Below are 14249 nucleotides of genomic sequence, written 5' to 3'. Positions count from 1 at the left end.
CCCAAAGCCTCCCAGCTTCCCATATTACTTCACACCACCCATGAATCAGACAAATCAAAATTGCAAAAGTGAAGAATTCTCATTTGCAAACTTCAGGTTAGCACTGTAATATGGCTGTTTGTATTAACTTTCCCCTTTTCATGTAACTTCTGCCAGTTATTTCTTCTTCTTTTTTTGGTGTTTATGTGGGTACTGTATTTTTCATATTTTTTTACTAGTTAAAATAATATTTATACTGGTCTATATTAAAACTGAATAAAAAGTTTGGTAAAAATTATTTTGGCTCAAGCAGCAGATTCAAAATACTAAACTGTGGCGCGTTACAGACCGCCCCTTTGGGGCGGCCTGTAGGTGCGCCTTTCCCCGGTGTATCGGGGCCTCAGCGGCTAGAACGGCAGCCGCTGAGGCCCCGATCCGCCGCTTTCCAGGCCACGGGGAAGCGGCAAAAGGCCGCTTCCCCACAGTCTGGAAAGGGGTGTCCTTGGGGCTTCAAGCCCCAAGGACACCCCGCGGCGGCAGGGAGGAGGAGAAAGGGGCCGCTTGGCCCCTTTCTCCCTTGTGTTGTTGGGCGCAGCCGTCTGAAGGCTGTGCCCAGCGACGCAAACCAAGAAGGAGCTCTGTTTCGGAAATCCTTCCTGCTCCGCGGAAAGGGCGCATTAAGCGCCCTCGCACGGAGCGATGGTGGCGCGTTCGTGACGCCATTTTGTGCACGCAGAATGCGTACTAGGGGTGTGGAAGCATCGCCCCTTCCTAACCCTAGTACGCGCTCCGCGCGTACTTTAATGGCAGTGTGTAACCCGCCAGTATTACTATTTTTGAGCATTCCAATGGGATGAGTAGCATGTATATTTAAGGAATTAGGCTGGTTTTTAAAAAGAAGGTAGCAGTATCAAAAATCTATAAAGTGTGAATTTCCTTAGTGTTTTTCAGTATTCTGGAAACTTTAATGATGAAAGGTAGGTGCATTTTACTGAAATGGTCCGAGAAAAATATACAACACATTTAAGGCTTTTTTGTTCTGAAGTGTAGATGAAATGAGTTCTGTAGGGATATGGAATGATGTAAATAGGTCATTTCATAGAAGACATCAAAATAGTCAATAACATGGTAAACTTAAATAAATAGGACCCATATTCTCAGCCTTGATCTAAGAATCTCAGCCAGTTCTCTAACATTCAGAGTGCATAAGTGCCGCCTGGTGGCTATAATTAGAAATGAAATGTCATTCCTACTGTTTTGTGTTTTCAAGTCATTTTTGACTTATGGTGACCCTATCATGGGGTTTTCATGGCAAGTTTCTTCAGAGGGGGGTTGCCATTGCCATCCTGAGGCTGAGAGAGTGTGACTTGCACAAGGTTACGCAGTGGGTTTCCATGGCTGAGTGGAGAGTTTAACCCTGGTCTCCAAAGTATTAGTTCGATGCTCAAAAAAACTACTCTATGCTTTCTTCCCCATCCCTCTACTGCTAATTCTAAAAATGTTTTCGAGTGGGATTGCTGAGCACTGTTGTTTGGACTACGCACAAAACTGGCCATATCAACTGTAGCTTCATTAATTATATGGAAGTTATAGTATCATCTGGAAATAAAATGTATTTGTCTGAGCCGCTGGGGGAAAAGCTGTCAACTATACTTGCCATTGAAAAGAAGCATATTAATTACAATAAAAGAAAGGGAATTTAAAAATGTGTCTGTGCCACATTCCAGAATATTAAAACTTACGTATACTACATCTTTCATACAGTCAATCAACTTTACTTGAAAATTACAAGGCCATCTAATTTTGATCTTTTTTCATGAGCTTTTATCTTTCAAGTTATCTATGGCACTTCTTTATTGGATGTGGTACTATGCTCCACTAGTCAAGATGACAAGCAGATAAAGAAATGAGACTGCTGGCTTAGAGTCCTCGATACTTCCAAGCATATCCTGGATGAGAACATCTGACAGATGTCACTGAAAAAGCAACCTTTAAATGATGGAACTGCAAGCAAAAAAAAAAGTCCAAAACTCCAATAGAAAATTACAATGTATCTTGGAAAAACTATTAAAACTAGATATTCTGGCTAGGACACAACTGATTCTGTTTTAATGAACAAGAAAACCTGCTTGTGAGTGTAGGTCAGAATTAACTGTAGATCTAGATCATGTAGGTTTCTTTTAGCTGTCCTGGATCAGATCGGTTTTGCTCACCAGCAAGACAAATGCAGGCTCCCTATGGAGAGACCTACTGGTATATGATGGGCTGAAATTCCATCCTTAAGAGGACAGGTTCTTGAACCAATGCTGCAACTGTCAGTAACAGTACCAGAACAGTACAGTACCAGAGACAGCTTGGATGTATATGGGAATACTTCCCCTCAATGGAATTAAAATGGACCTGCAAATAATGTAACTGAAATTTTATTATCTGTCTTTCTTATTCTTTGTCCCTGGTTCCTGCATGGCCAAAAAGGGAAGTGGTCTTTGCCTGCAATGAGATACCTCCAGAACAACTGAACTACAACACAGACAACATCTGATACAAAAATTAGGCCTATAACTCTATCATTACCACCTTTATTTTCTTATATGACTTTTTAACATATTTTACCTGAAGACACCATTGAAAGCTTCCAAAATCTGCATGATGTATTTTGCACATTTCGGTTGGCCAATCTCTTTTGTGGATTTTGTTGTTTCCCCCTCCCAATGTATCTCAAGAGGTTTCCAAAATTCATGATATTTTGGACTCCCACAAGAAGAATTACTCATAAATCAGTTGTGTTAAATGTTTTCTTTAAATGTTTTTCTTCTTTGGTTCTGGCCATTGACATAAAAGGGGGCAAATGCACCTGTGGGAGAATATAAAATGAAAATGCACCTGTGGGAAGACTGCATGGATCTGTTACATTACTCCTTATCTGTGAGAAAGGCCAGATGTTGCCTGAATTGTCCTTCATTCTGCTCTGAAAATTCTATCTGAAAAATGAAATTAGTTTGATAGGCCATGGCAGATGAACAAGGAGGGCAGGCAGTCTGTGACGTAAGTGCCTGTTACAAAAAATGTCACCATTTGCTGCCAAGGCAGAGAACAACTGTAAGATGTGTCTACTGTGCTGAGCGGTAGACCATGATCTCAGTTGTTTCATGCTGCTTTGCAGATAATCCAAATAACCCTGCAAATCTCTTCTCCATAGTTGAGGCCACAAAGTCATGGAATGCTAATCTCTAGGTTGGCAAGCAAAAATCAAAGAATAAACTTGGCCTCATCCTAACATCCAACATGTGCATAGACACAGCATGAGGGCCAGACATGGATAGCAGCTGCTTTTCCATTTACCCATTTGTTTAATATTGGGAGCCGCTCATAATATGAATGTGACTCAACAGAGAGCAAGCTTGCAAATAAATCAGTAAAGCTTCACTCACACTCTCTCGCCCTCAAAAAAAAATCTACTCGCCCTCTTGTCCATACACACTTATACTGTATTAAGAATCTGCAGTGCATTAGACAGTATGGGGTTCTTTCTTTCAATTTATAGAAACTTATTTTATGTTTTTGGCCAGGGATGATTCCTGCTCAGTAACAGTGAGTATAACATGTATAACAAGAAGAGTAACAACACCTATATTTGCCAGCTGTATTTTTTTAACTGAAGATCAGAATTATTGACATGGCAATAATCTAGTTTCAGAGAAACTCCATAAAAGGATACAGACTACAGGTACACAGGATGTTTCATGACATATACCAACATTATCACAAATAAATGACAAAAAAAGTATTACTTAGAATTCTGTATTTAAAAAAACAACTGCATTACAATAATCCAACCAAGTAAAGCTCCTGAATATATACAGTATTTTATGTTTAAAGTACATTAGCAATACATTTACTTGAAAAACAGATTTCCCTTAAACTGTTCTCTGGCTAGAAACTCATCATTCTTATTATGAAGTCCCAGTGTTCATGCAAAAAAAAAAGTAAACAAGGTAACTAATAAGTACATTAAAGCACTATAGAAGAAGAATAAAAGCGTCAAACACAATCTGAAAGTTTTGTTCTTTCTTCAAATTGCTTGTCTACCACAAGTGACAGAGCTTGAAGGAAGGCTGTCATTGAAACATTAGGTGACTAGAAGCAAAGATAAAAAAACAAGTGTTATAATATTGTCATATTATGTAGCAAGTCTATTATATGAAAAAGAGAAACCTCAATACATCAGCACTAGGTAAATGCTTAAATTCCACTAAAACGCAGGGCACCCAAGGACATTATTTACTTTGGCCTGTTACAGACTGCCAAAATAAAGCTGCTTCGGGTCTCTTTGGAGGTATGCTATTTAAATGATGCATGGGTCCTAAGAGTCCGGAGGTCGCACCAAAGCCACACTCCATTCCTAAGCACTGGAGCGCAGCTTTGGTGCAGCTTCCGGATTCTTAGGATGCATGCATCATTTAAATAGCATACCTCCAAAGAGACCCAAAGCAGCTTTATTTTGGCAGTCTGTAACAGGCCATTATTAAACAATTCTTGAAACTTAATCATATTCAGAAGCCTGATCTCAGCATACTTATAATGGATGTTGTTTATAAATGGCTTTTGTTTAAATGTACTATCTACTACTGGTGCAAAACATAAACCGATGTAGATTTGCAGTTAGTAGAGGCCAAAAAGTGGTAAGAAAGTCAGAAAAATCACTTGTTGCCCACCCCTGAAGTAAAAAGTGATTCACAAAAAAGCATAACCTTACTTGAATATAAAGTGCATGGGCTAGAAAAGGAAGTTTTCTTAAGACACGGCCACTAAGTCCTTCACTTTTCCTAGAAGCAGAACCATATTATAAAGCATTAGGATTATTGTCAAAAACACAAGCACGTAAGGAATTTCAACTGTGCAATGTGGGCAATGAATAGCAAAGCTGTAATTTCTGCAACATAATCAGCTATTGAATTGGGTACTCAGATGAAGTCTTCATTAGCCCTTGATTTTAAAGAGAATAAATAACTACTTATAGAAAATATCTATTTATCCATCTATCACTCTCTCATACACGTACACACACAGATATATATAATATAGATATACAGATGAGACCATACTACTTGCAGAAAATATCACAGACTTGGAACAATTATTAAAGAAAGTCAAGGGAGAAAGTGCAAAGGCAGATTCTCTGTGGTTATTATTTTTGTTTACTTTATGTTCAATATATAAACAAAACAAAAATTATGACCACAGAGGATCTACATAAGTTTAACCCAAAAAAGGAGGAAATCAAAATAGTTAAAGGGTCCCCATACTTTAGATCAAACACTGATCAGGATGGAGACTGCAGCCAAGAAATAATAAGACTAAGAATGGAAAGGGCACCTATGAAAGAACTAGACAACTTTCAAAAGTGTAAAGATATACAATTGAGGATTAGTTAGAATAATCCAAGCCATTGTATTCCCCATCACCATGCATGGATATGAGAGGTGGACAGTGAAAAATAAAATGATAAGAAAACTCATTTGAGATGTCGTGCTAGAGAAGAGGGCTAAGGATACAAATGGATCCTTGAACAAATCAAGCTTGGAAGCAGGCCTGTTACAGACTGCCAAAATAAAGCTGCTTCGGGTCTCTTTGGAGGTATGCTGTTTAAATGATGCATGCATCCCAAGAATCCGGAAGCCGCACCAAAGCTGCACTCCAGTGCTTAGGAATGGAGTGTGGCTTTGGCGCGACCTCCGGACTCTTAGGACCCAGGCATCATTTAAACAGCATACCTCCAAAGAGACCCGAAGCAGCTTTATTTTGGCAGTCTGTAACAAGCCAAAATAATCAAATTGAGTCTGAGGTACTTTGACCACATCATGAGAAGGCATGACTCATTAGAAAAGACAGTAATACTATGGAAGGTACAAGGTAGCAGAAAGTGAGAAAGACTGCATGTCAGTTGGATAGACTCAATCATAGAGCTCACAGGCCTGAATTTGCAGGACCTTAGGTACAACGGTGGAGGACAGAGTCTTGGATATGTCTCATCCAAATGGTCAATTATCTCATTTGTGTTTGTGAGCTACACACATCACAATTAGTGCTTCATACATATGGGTTTCATTTTAGTTGCTTGTTCATTCTAATGCTTGTTTTGTACTAGCTTTACCTTGTTTATTATACAGCTGGCTACACTGAAGAAGCTCATCTTTTGGCAAAATGGAAAAGAAAACTACCCAAATACTGTGTCCTGCTGTCTGCTAACATTTTCTGTAGCTGCCAACATTTTATTTTCTACAACTGTGAATTGCTGTCTGATAACATTTCACTTTCAACAAGTGTGAATTATGCTGTTTAGTATTATTTTACTTTTGAACATTGTGATGGCCTCCCTTGCTAACACATTTGTCACCACACGAACTGAACTGGCTTTAATTCTATTTTTGGCCTTTAGCCTTGTGTTTAATTACTGTATATTACACAGTTATTTTTTTTCTAAACCATGGTAAAAGTTCATACATACTGAACTAGTGGTGTTGTGTAAGTTTTTTCTATTACATGTGTATATAAACTATACATAGGTGAATTAGGTATTTTGATTCACACGATACACCTGTTATTTGCATTTCATCCACAAGGTTGCCATGAGTCGGGAGTCAGCTCAAGAGCAGTTAACAACAACAAACTACTTTCCAGAGTATACTATTTAGGAAGTTAAAGGAAGAAAGGAAGCTGCTTTATACTGATTCAGATCAGTACTGGCAACTCTGACTGGCAGCAGCTCTCCAAGATTTTTAGCCCTAGTACTCTCCTATGGTTTTTCATCCAGGCATTAACCCTGCCTAGTTTCCAAAATATGTTGACACCTTAGACTAAAGGTAGAAACTCAGATGATTGATTTAAGTGCCTTATCATAATTTTCTATTACACTGAAATTAGATGCTGGGGAGGAGGGTTCTAAACCTTGGCCAGAAACAGCAGTACATCTTCAATTGCATTCACTTTAGGTGTATTTATTATTAATTGCCATCAAGCTAACTTCAACTTATGCTGACCCTATGAATGAGAGACCTCCATGTCACTTTGTTATCAATAGCCTTGCTCAAATCTTGCAAAGTCAGGACACTGGCTTCCTTGATGGAGTCCATCCATCTGTAATGCAGTTTCCCTCTTTTTCTATTGCCTTCGATCTTACCAAGTGTTATTGTCTTTTCTAGCAAGTCATGTGTTCTCATCATATGTCCAAAATACAACAGTTTAGTCATCTTGGCTTCTGGAAAGAATTCAGGCTTGATTTGCTCTAGGACCCAATTATTTATCTTTGTGACTGTCAGCAGTATCTGCAGAACTCTTTCCTACCACCGCATTTCAAATGAGTTGATTTTCCCCCTATCAATTTTCTTCACTGTCCAGCTTACACAGCCATACACAGAAATCAGAAATATGATGGCATGGACATTTCCTCACTTCAGTATTCAATAACAAACCTTTACACTTGAGGATCTTGACTAGTGCCTTCATTGCTGTCCTTCCAAATGCTAGTCTTCTTCTGATTTTTTTACTACAGTCTCCATTCTGACTAATGGAGATCAAGGTATGAAAAATCTTTAACTATTTCAATGCCTTCATTGTCTGCTTTAAAGTTATATAAATAATCTGTGGTCACTATTTTTGTTTTCTTAATTTTCAACTGTAACACTGCCGTTGCACTTTCTTCCTTGACTTTCTTCAACAGTTGTTCCAAGTCTTTGCTATTTTCTGTTAGTTGTATGGTGTCATCTGCATATCTTTGTTGGTGTTCCTTCCATTGTCAAGTTTTCTTCCTTCAAGTCTAATCTATCTTTACATATGCTATGTTCAGCATATAAATTATATAGATAGGGTGACAAAATGCAGCCTTGCCTGACACCCTTGCCAATGGGAAACCATTTTGTTTATCCATATTTTTTCCTGACAGTAGCCTCTTGTCCTGAATCTAAGCAGGACAATCAAGTCTTCTGGCACACCCATTTCTTTAAGAACGATCCATAAATTTTCATGAACTACACAATCAAAGGCTTTACTATAATCTAGAGAGCACAGACTGATTTTCCTCTGACATTCTTTGGTGCACTCCATCATCCCAAGTATGTTTGCAATATGATCTCCAATGCCCCCTCCTTTTCTGAATCCATCTTGAACATCTTGTATTTCTCACTCCATCTATGGTAAAATTCTTTGTTGTAAAATTTAAGCACTGATTTGCTTACATGAGGCAATGATCTGCTGGTTACTCCAATCCCTGGTGTCCCCTTTCTTGCGGATTGGGATGTGCATTGAGTGTTTCCAATATATAGGGCCATTGTTTTGTTTTCCATATTTGTTGAGTTAGAATTTAAGTGGATTCTGTTTTAAAACTGTTATATTGGTATGTAATCAGCTCCTGGTAATTTATTTCTTCCAAGGGCTTTGAGTGTAGCTTCCATTTTTCTTTCTAAACTTTTGTGTTAATCTTTAAATTGCTCAACCCAGTTGTGAACCCAAATTTGTCAGGATTAGCTTTGTGGAACACTACCCTGATATGTACAATAATAATAATAATAATAATAATAATAATAATAATAATAATAATAATTCATAGCCCGCCCAATCACAAAGAATCCGGGCGGGTTACAGCAATAGCAACATTTGGAAATATTCATTTCTAGAACCACTTTTTCTCTTACTATTTGAATTAAAAGCTAAACTAAATCAGTAAATTAGAGGCAGAGCTGATATCTGCAACCATGCCCTGTGATCAAATTGCACCTGCAAATAAATAGGTGAATGCCTACATACGGAATAACAAAGTCTTTAAAGGATCATAACCTATGTTGTATATGTACAGTGGGGCCTCTGCATACGCGGACTTTTTTTAAGCGGCTTTGAGCGTACGTGCTCAAGCTGCTGGGCGCGCACAGGGCAGAAGGGGCGGCGCGTCCCATTCAGTTGAATGGGCGCGTGCGCCCGTTGCGCCACGCGCACCTCCGCACCGCCGTGCACGAGCCCCATTGTTTACAATGGGGCTCGAACATAGGTGGAAATCGCCATACGCGGCAGGATCCGGAACGGATCCCCGCGTATGGCGAGGTTCCACTGTAATGATAAAATTAAGAAACAGAGAAATAAAACCCAGAGATCCTACCTTGAAATTGCTTTTAATATGAGACTCAGTTTTGACACATCGTTTTCTAAATAACCAATCATCTCTAGCTCACGGAGTGTCAACAGTTGCTGTCGAGGATATATTATTTGGCACTTTGGAAGAAAAAAAATAATTATATATATATATATAGAGAGAGAGAGAGAGAGAGAGACAGTCGGCCCTTCTTATATACGGATTTTTTATACACGGATTCAAGCATACATGGTTTGAAAATGTTCAAAAAAAGTATAAATTTCAAATATCAAATCTTGATTTTCCATTTTTTATAAGGGATACCATTTTGCTATGTCATTATATTTAATGGAACTTGAGCATACACGGATTTTGTTATACACGGGGGATCCTGGAACCAAACCCCAGCATATAACAAGGGTCCACTGTATAACTCAAAATGCACTGCTACTCAGTAGGAAAAACACTATCAAAATCACAGAATTGGAAATACCTTGGATGTCATTTAATGCAAACCTTTTCTCAAACAGGACACAGAACTATAGTATCCCTATCAAATAGCTGGACAAATCTCTGCTTAAATATCTCCACCAAATGAGAGTGACGGGGACTTTACTTCCCCAGTAACTCTAGGAGAAATTAGGAGACCTGGCCTGGTGGATAAAGAATCCAATTTTATTTAAGAAAAGAAAGGCATTTCTGTCTCCCACCCTGACAGACTAGAATCTGGAGGGAGGAGTCTTGAGCCGTGGCCTTGTACATTTTAATATACAGTAAATGCCAAGGTTGCCAAGTAACTATTGTAAACCGCATGTGCTAAACCCTACAAAGCTAAGACATGCAATAAGAAGTCAGAACATTTAGGCATCAGTCAATCATGTATAGCCTCCTGTAAGTTAAACAGCAATTCCCCAGTCCTTGCTACATAACTCATCCTGCAGTCTCTTGGAATAGCAGAAAACCAAATATACCTTGTAGTAAGCTTATTCTTCAAGAACAGGGGTGGGGACTAGATTCTGAATTCTCTTTTCTGAATCTGGTAAGGACCTCCAGTTCTAACTATGGAAGCTAAAAGGTTAAGGCTCTATACAAGTGTACCTCAATTATCAAAGTCTCTGACCAAGAAGCTTCTTTTTACAAAGTCTTTTCACACTCACTCAGCCCCTTCCCTTTTCCTCATTATCTGTCCTAGTGGAAAGCTTTTTAAAGCAGTATTGCCATTGGAAGGATGGTGAAGGAGGACTGGAAAAACACAAACTATCAGAGTTGGTTTGCAGCAGTGTGTCTGCAGTAAACAATGCAATAAACCTATGTAGCCAATCCAACATTAGCAGTGTGTGCCCCCCTACAGTAGGCAAAGTAAACAGTAGCTGCCTCCAGAATTCTTACTGGGAATGTGTGAACAGCAAAACAGTGGGAAAAAGAGAAAGCAGATACGCCTGCCTCACTAGCTATTCCCAGCATGTTAAAAAATCATAAATCTATAAGTTTGGCTATCAAAATAGAAAAAATAAAAGTAGAGGCTGGTGAAAGAAAGAAAAAAACAACATCCCTAGCTGTATTTTGGAATGAAGCCATCAAGTGGTCCCTAGAAGTTTAAAAATGTTCTTGTTTGCTTATGCAAGATTTAGCTAACCTGGTTGTTTAACATGTGCATATTGTCAAGTGTTGAATAAAACTTTTCTTGAAACATGTTGAACTTCAGTGCTGCAGAGGACAAATTGGCATGGGCATCACAGGCATCCACACGGCCGCCATAGCATATAAAAGGATTTAACCTTACATGTTTTTTTCCCATATGCGGGGGGGGGGGGGGGTGCAGAAAAGATCCCCTGCTTTTAGGAAGGGGGCATTGTATTCTTCTTTTTTTAGAGTGTAGGCACCTATCACAGTTCTTTCCATGTTATTTCTGCCACATTTGTCTGTTAGACAATGGCCAGAAACACAGCTCCCTCATTAACAGAAGTATACCTGTAATTAGTAATGAGGGGTTTTTTTAACCATTCATTCATTGCATTTATATCCTGTATTTTCTCCCCAAAATTAGAGTCACCATAAAACTGGATTAAAAATACAATGAAACAGAAGGTTCTTACAGGTCTTAAGGCTTAGCTTTACCTGCAGAACTTCCCATCAATAGCATTTGGACAGTGGTATTTTGAATGGAGATACGGGCCTGGCTGTGTTGATATTGCCCAAGCTAAGTATAATATGACTATTCATTCCTGCAGTGTTTTACCTTCATTAGTTCTTCCAAGCAAGAAAGGTAGATTTTGAATATTGCTGCAGCAGATGGAGGCCCAATATATTGCTTGATATCAGCTCTGTCCACAAAGGCCATATCAATTTTCTCGGTGATATTTGAAGTAGTCAGGATAACAACATTAGGATACCTTTAAACACATAAATGCCATAAAATTCATCTCATATGCTTAATTCCTTGACAGCTCAAAATTTGAAAATTGGTATGATTTTCATTAAAGATCCTTGTTTATGTGGCTTTTGATTAAAACCAAGGACTACATCTATAAAAATTTCGAATGATATTTTCACATTTCTCTTTGAAACTATAAGAACGAGCAATATATTATTTTGTTTTAAAGGTGAGATCAGAGATTTAGTGGGTTCTAAACAATACTAGAGCTGCAAAAGAAAATGTCTTCTGCCTGCACAACACAAGGGCCCACCTGAGTCTGGACAGAATGAACATGATTCTTTTTAAATGAAATCTTGCAGAGAGAGTACATACTTCCCCAGCTTCCAATAAGAATGGCATTTTGTTCTAGTTTCAGAACAGGGTGTTTTCAAATATTTATTCTGCCAAGTAGAAACATATTTAGTTTTTTGTGGGTTTTTCAGGCTATGTGGCCATGTTCTAGAAGAGTTTATTCCTGACGTTTTGCCGGCATCTGTGGCTGGCATCTTGAAGATTCCAGCCACAGATGCTGGCAAAACGTCATTAATAAACTCTTCTAGAATATGGCCACATAGCCTAAAAACCCACAAAAAACTATGGATGCCAGCCATAAAAGCCTTTGACAGAAACATATTTGTTTCCTCAAATTGTTCCTAAATACTTTCTTCTTCTTTTTTTACAAGGAACTGTAACAATAGTTACCTTTTGATTTGATCAATTTGTGTCAGCACTGCATTTACAACACGGATAGCATCAGAAGGCTCAGTACCTGCTCGAAAAGCACTACGAGCTGCTGTGAGACTTTCCACCTGCAAAACAAGTATTGGCTCTCTCATAAAGATTATTTTTAGGCACAGTAACTGCAATAATTAGAATACTGCCAGCTCTGTTAAATAATTTGCTATTTGCAAACTCACTCACTAAAAGTTACACAGTAACTGGAAAAAGGAAATAAGATTTAAAAATCCATTAAACTGATCATCAGTCAAAAATGCTTTGATGTTTTGGAAAAGGTTTGCCTACCCTTAGATAGAGTGAGGCAATGTCTCAAGTGACAGATACAAGAAGGGGCAAACTGCACCTCTCCTTCTACCAACAAGGCCACATTGTACCTATTCCTGTCATCCACTGCCTCATCCTTTGCCACACCACCCTTACCACTTGCTTTAGTTCTACCTTCTGCCATCAGCACACTCATCCTTTATTTAAAAAAAAATACAGGCCACCGTATCTTTACCAAGAGCCAGAAGAACCCGGTAAGGATGGCAGAGCACATGGGGGCATAGTTAGTGCATATACAATAGCTGCTTTCCCAAACAACCCAAGTACTCTCCAGGATAGATAGATAGATAGATAGATAGATAGATAGATAGATAGATAGATAATCGGTGGAAATAAAGTCACTTCTTCACTATAAAACACACAACAGCCATACCTCATCAATCAGTACAAATACAAGGACATCTTTGTCATCGATTAATGTTTGAATCTTCTGGAACATTTTAGTAACAAGTTTGCCACTCTGAGGAAAAAATGGATGTATACAAATGAACACATTCCTTTGTGCAGATTAATCAACTGTATAATTTGAATTTATCTGATTATCTCTGGAGAGTAACAATAGCTTCAAGGTGAACAAATCTATTTATTTGGTGCTACCGCAATTAACCACGTTGTTCAGTTGAATGGCTCTCAAATGTTGAGTTACTTGGATATGGTGAAATTGTAAATGGACGAAGACATAGGCCTGTTACAGACTGCTGAAATAAAGCTGCTTTGGGTCTCTTTGGAGGTATGCTGTTTAAATGATGCATGCACCCTAAGAATCCGGAAGGTGCACCAAAGCTGCACTCCAGTGCTTAGGAATGGAGTGTGGCTTTGGCACGACCTCCGGACTCTTAGGACCCATGCATCATTTAAATAGCATACCTCCAAAGAGACCCAACGCAGCTTTATTTTGGCCGTCTGTAACAGGCCATAGTCTCCAAAATTTGATCTTTTTTTTTTAGAGTTGTTTAGAATAAAAAGATGGCACAAAGTTCCAGGGAGATATAGGAACCTGAAGCACAAATGGACCCTGCTTTCCAGAAATTTGGGCAGGTTGATTTTCAGTGATCCACATTGGATTTTTGGTTACCCATGCATCTCCAGAGCCTCATTACACTAATTTGGGATAAAAGAGCAGTTTGATTAACAGGGAATCTTGGGATGAGCCAATTTGTTCTAGCATAGTGCCAGTTTCTATGTCAGTGGGGCAATGAATGTGATCTTCTTTTTAGTTCAAACATCAAAAGAGCTGAACCTATTTTGGAAATTGGATTTGGAACCTTTATGATTTGGACTAATAGCCAGAGCCAATTCACCACCCCACTGTCACTAACTTCCATTGCATTAGTCCTTAGTATTCTAAAAATAGTTTCTTTTGTGTGCTTTATTAATGCCATTATACCGCTCCTGTAATGTGAGTGTTGTACCACACTCCACAGATTCCTGCATACAGAAGCAGCAAAAACCTGGATGCAACTGTGTATAAGAATCTCTGAATGCCTCCTACAAATCAGATATCAGGTATAGGAGGAGGTACATAAAGTAAAAGATATTCAGAATCAAGTTCAAAACTTTTGTGAACTACCATACTACCACCATGCATTTTTATAGCAGAAGGAAGGATATGGCTGCTAGGAGTATGGTTCTCTCACTTGCCTTGTGCTATACAGGGTTATGCTATAGGAG

General features: G+C 38.7%; 1 protein-coding gene across 2 annotated transcripts in view; it reads right to left on the bottom strand.

Annotated features, from left to right (window-relative positions):
* Positions 1 to 3764: 3764 nt before the first annotated feature.
* LOC149309422 (pachytene checkpoint protein 2 homolog) overlaps positions 3765 to 14249 on the bottom strand; it is a 33032-nt gene continuing 22547 nt past the window's right edge. Inside the window, exons 9-14 of one of the 2 annotated variants that reach the window (XM_089532427.1) lie at positions 12952 to 13038; positions 12219 to 12325; positions 11340 to 11493; positions 9128 to 9240; positions 4736 to 4805; positions 3765 to 4116 (exon numbers count right to left, since the gene is read on the bottom strand). In XM_089532427.1, the coding sequence (XP_089388553.1) occupies positions 4021 to 4116; positions 4736 to 4805; positions 9128 to 9240; positions 11340 to 11493; positions 12219 to 12325; positions 12952 to 13038 (627 nt within the window). In that variant the 3' untranslated portion in view covers positions 3765 to 4020. The remainder of the gene's footprint in view (positions 4117 to 4735; positions 4806 to 9127; positions 9241 to 11339; positions 11494 to 12218; positions 12326 to 12951; positions 13039 to 14249) is intronic. The other variant, XM_089532426.1, reaches the window with a different exon arrangement.

This window comes from Sceloporus occidentalis, unplaced genomic scaffold, assembly GCF_023333645.1.
Source record: "Sceloporus occidentalis isolate IW3139 unplaced genomic scaffold, rSceOcc1.0.p SCAF_7, whole genome shotgun sequence".
NCBI lineage: Eukaryota > Metazoa > Chordata > Lepidosauria > Squamata > Phrynosomatidae > Sceloporus > Sceloporus occidentalis.
The sequence above is the reverse complement of the archived record's forward strand: the minus strand, read 5'-3'. Positions and strand labels throughout refer to the sequence as shown.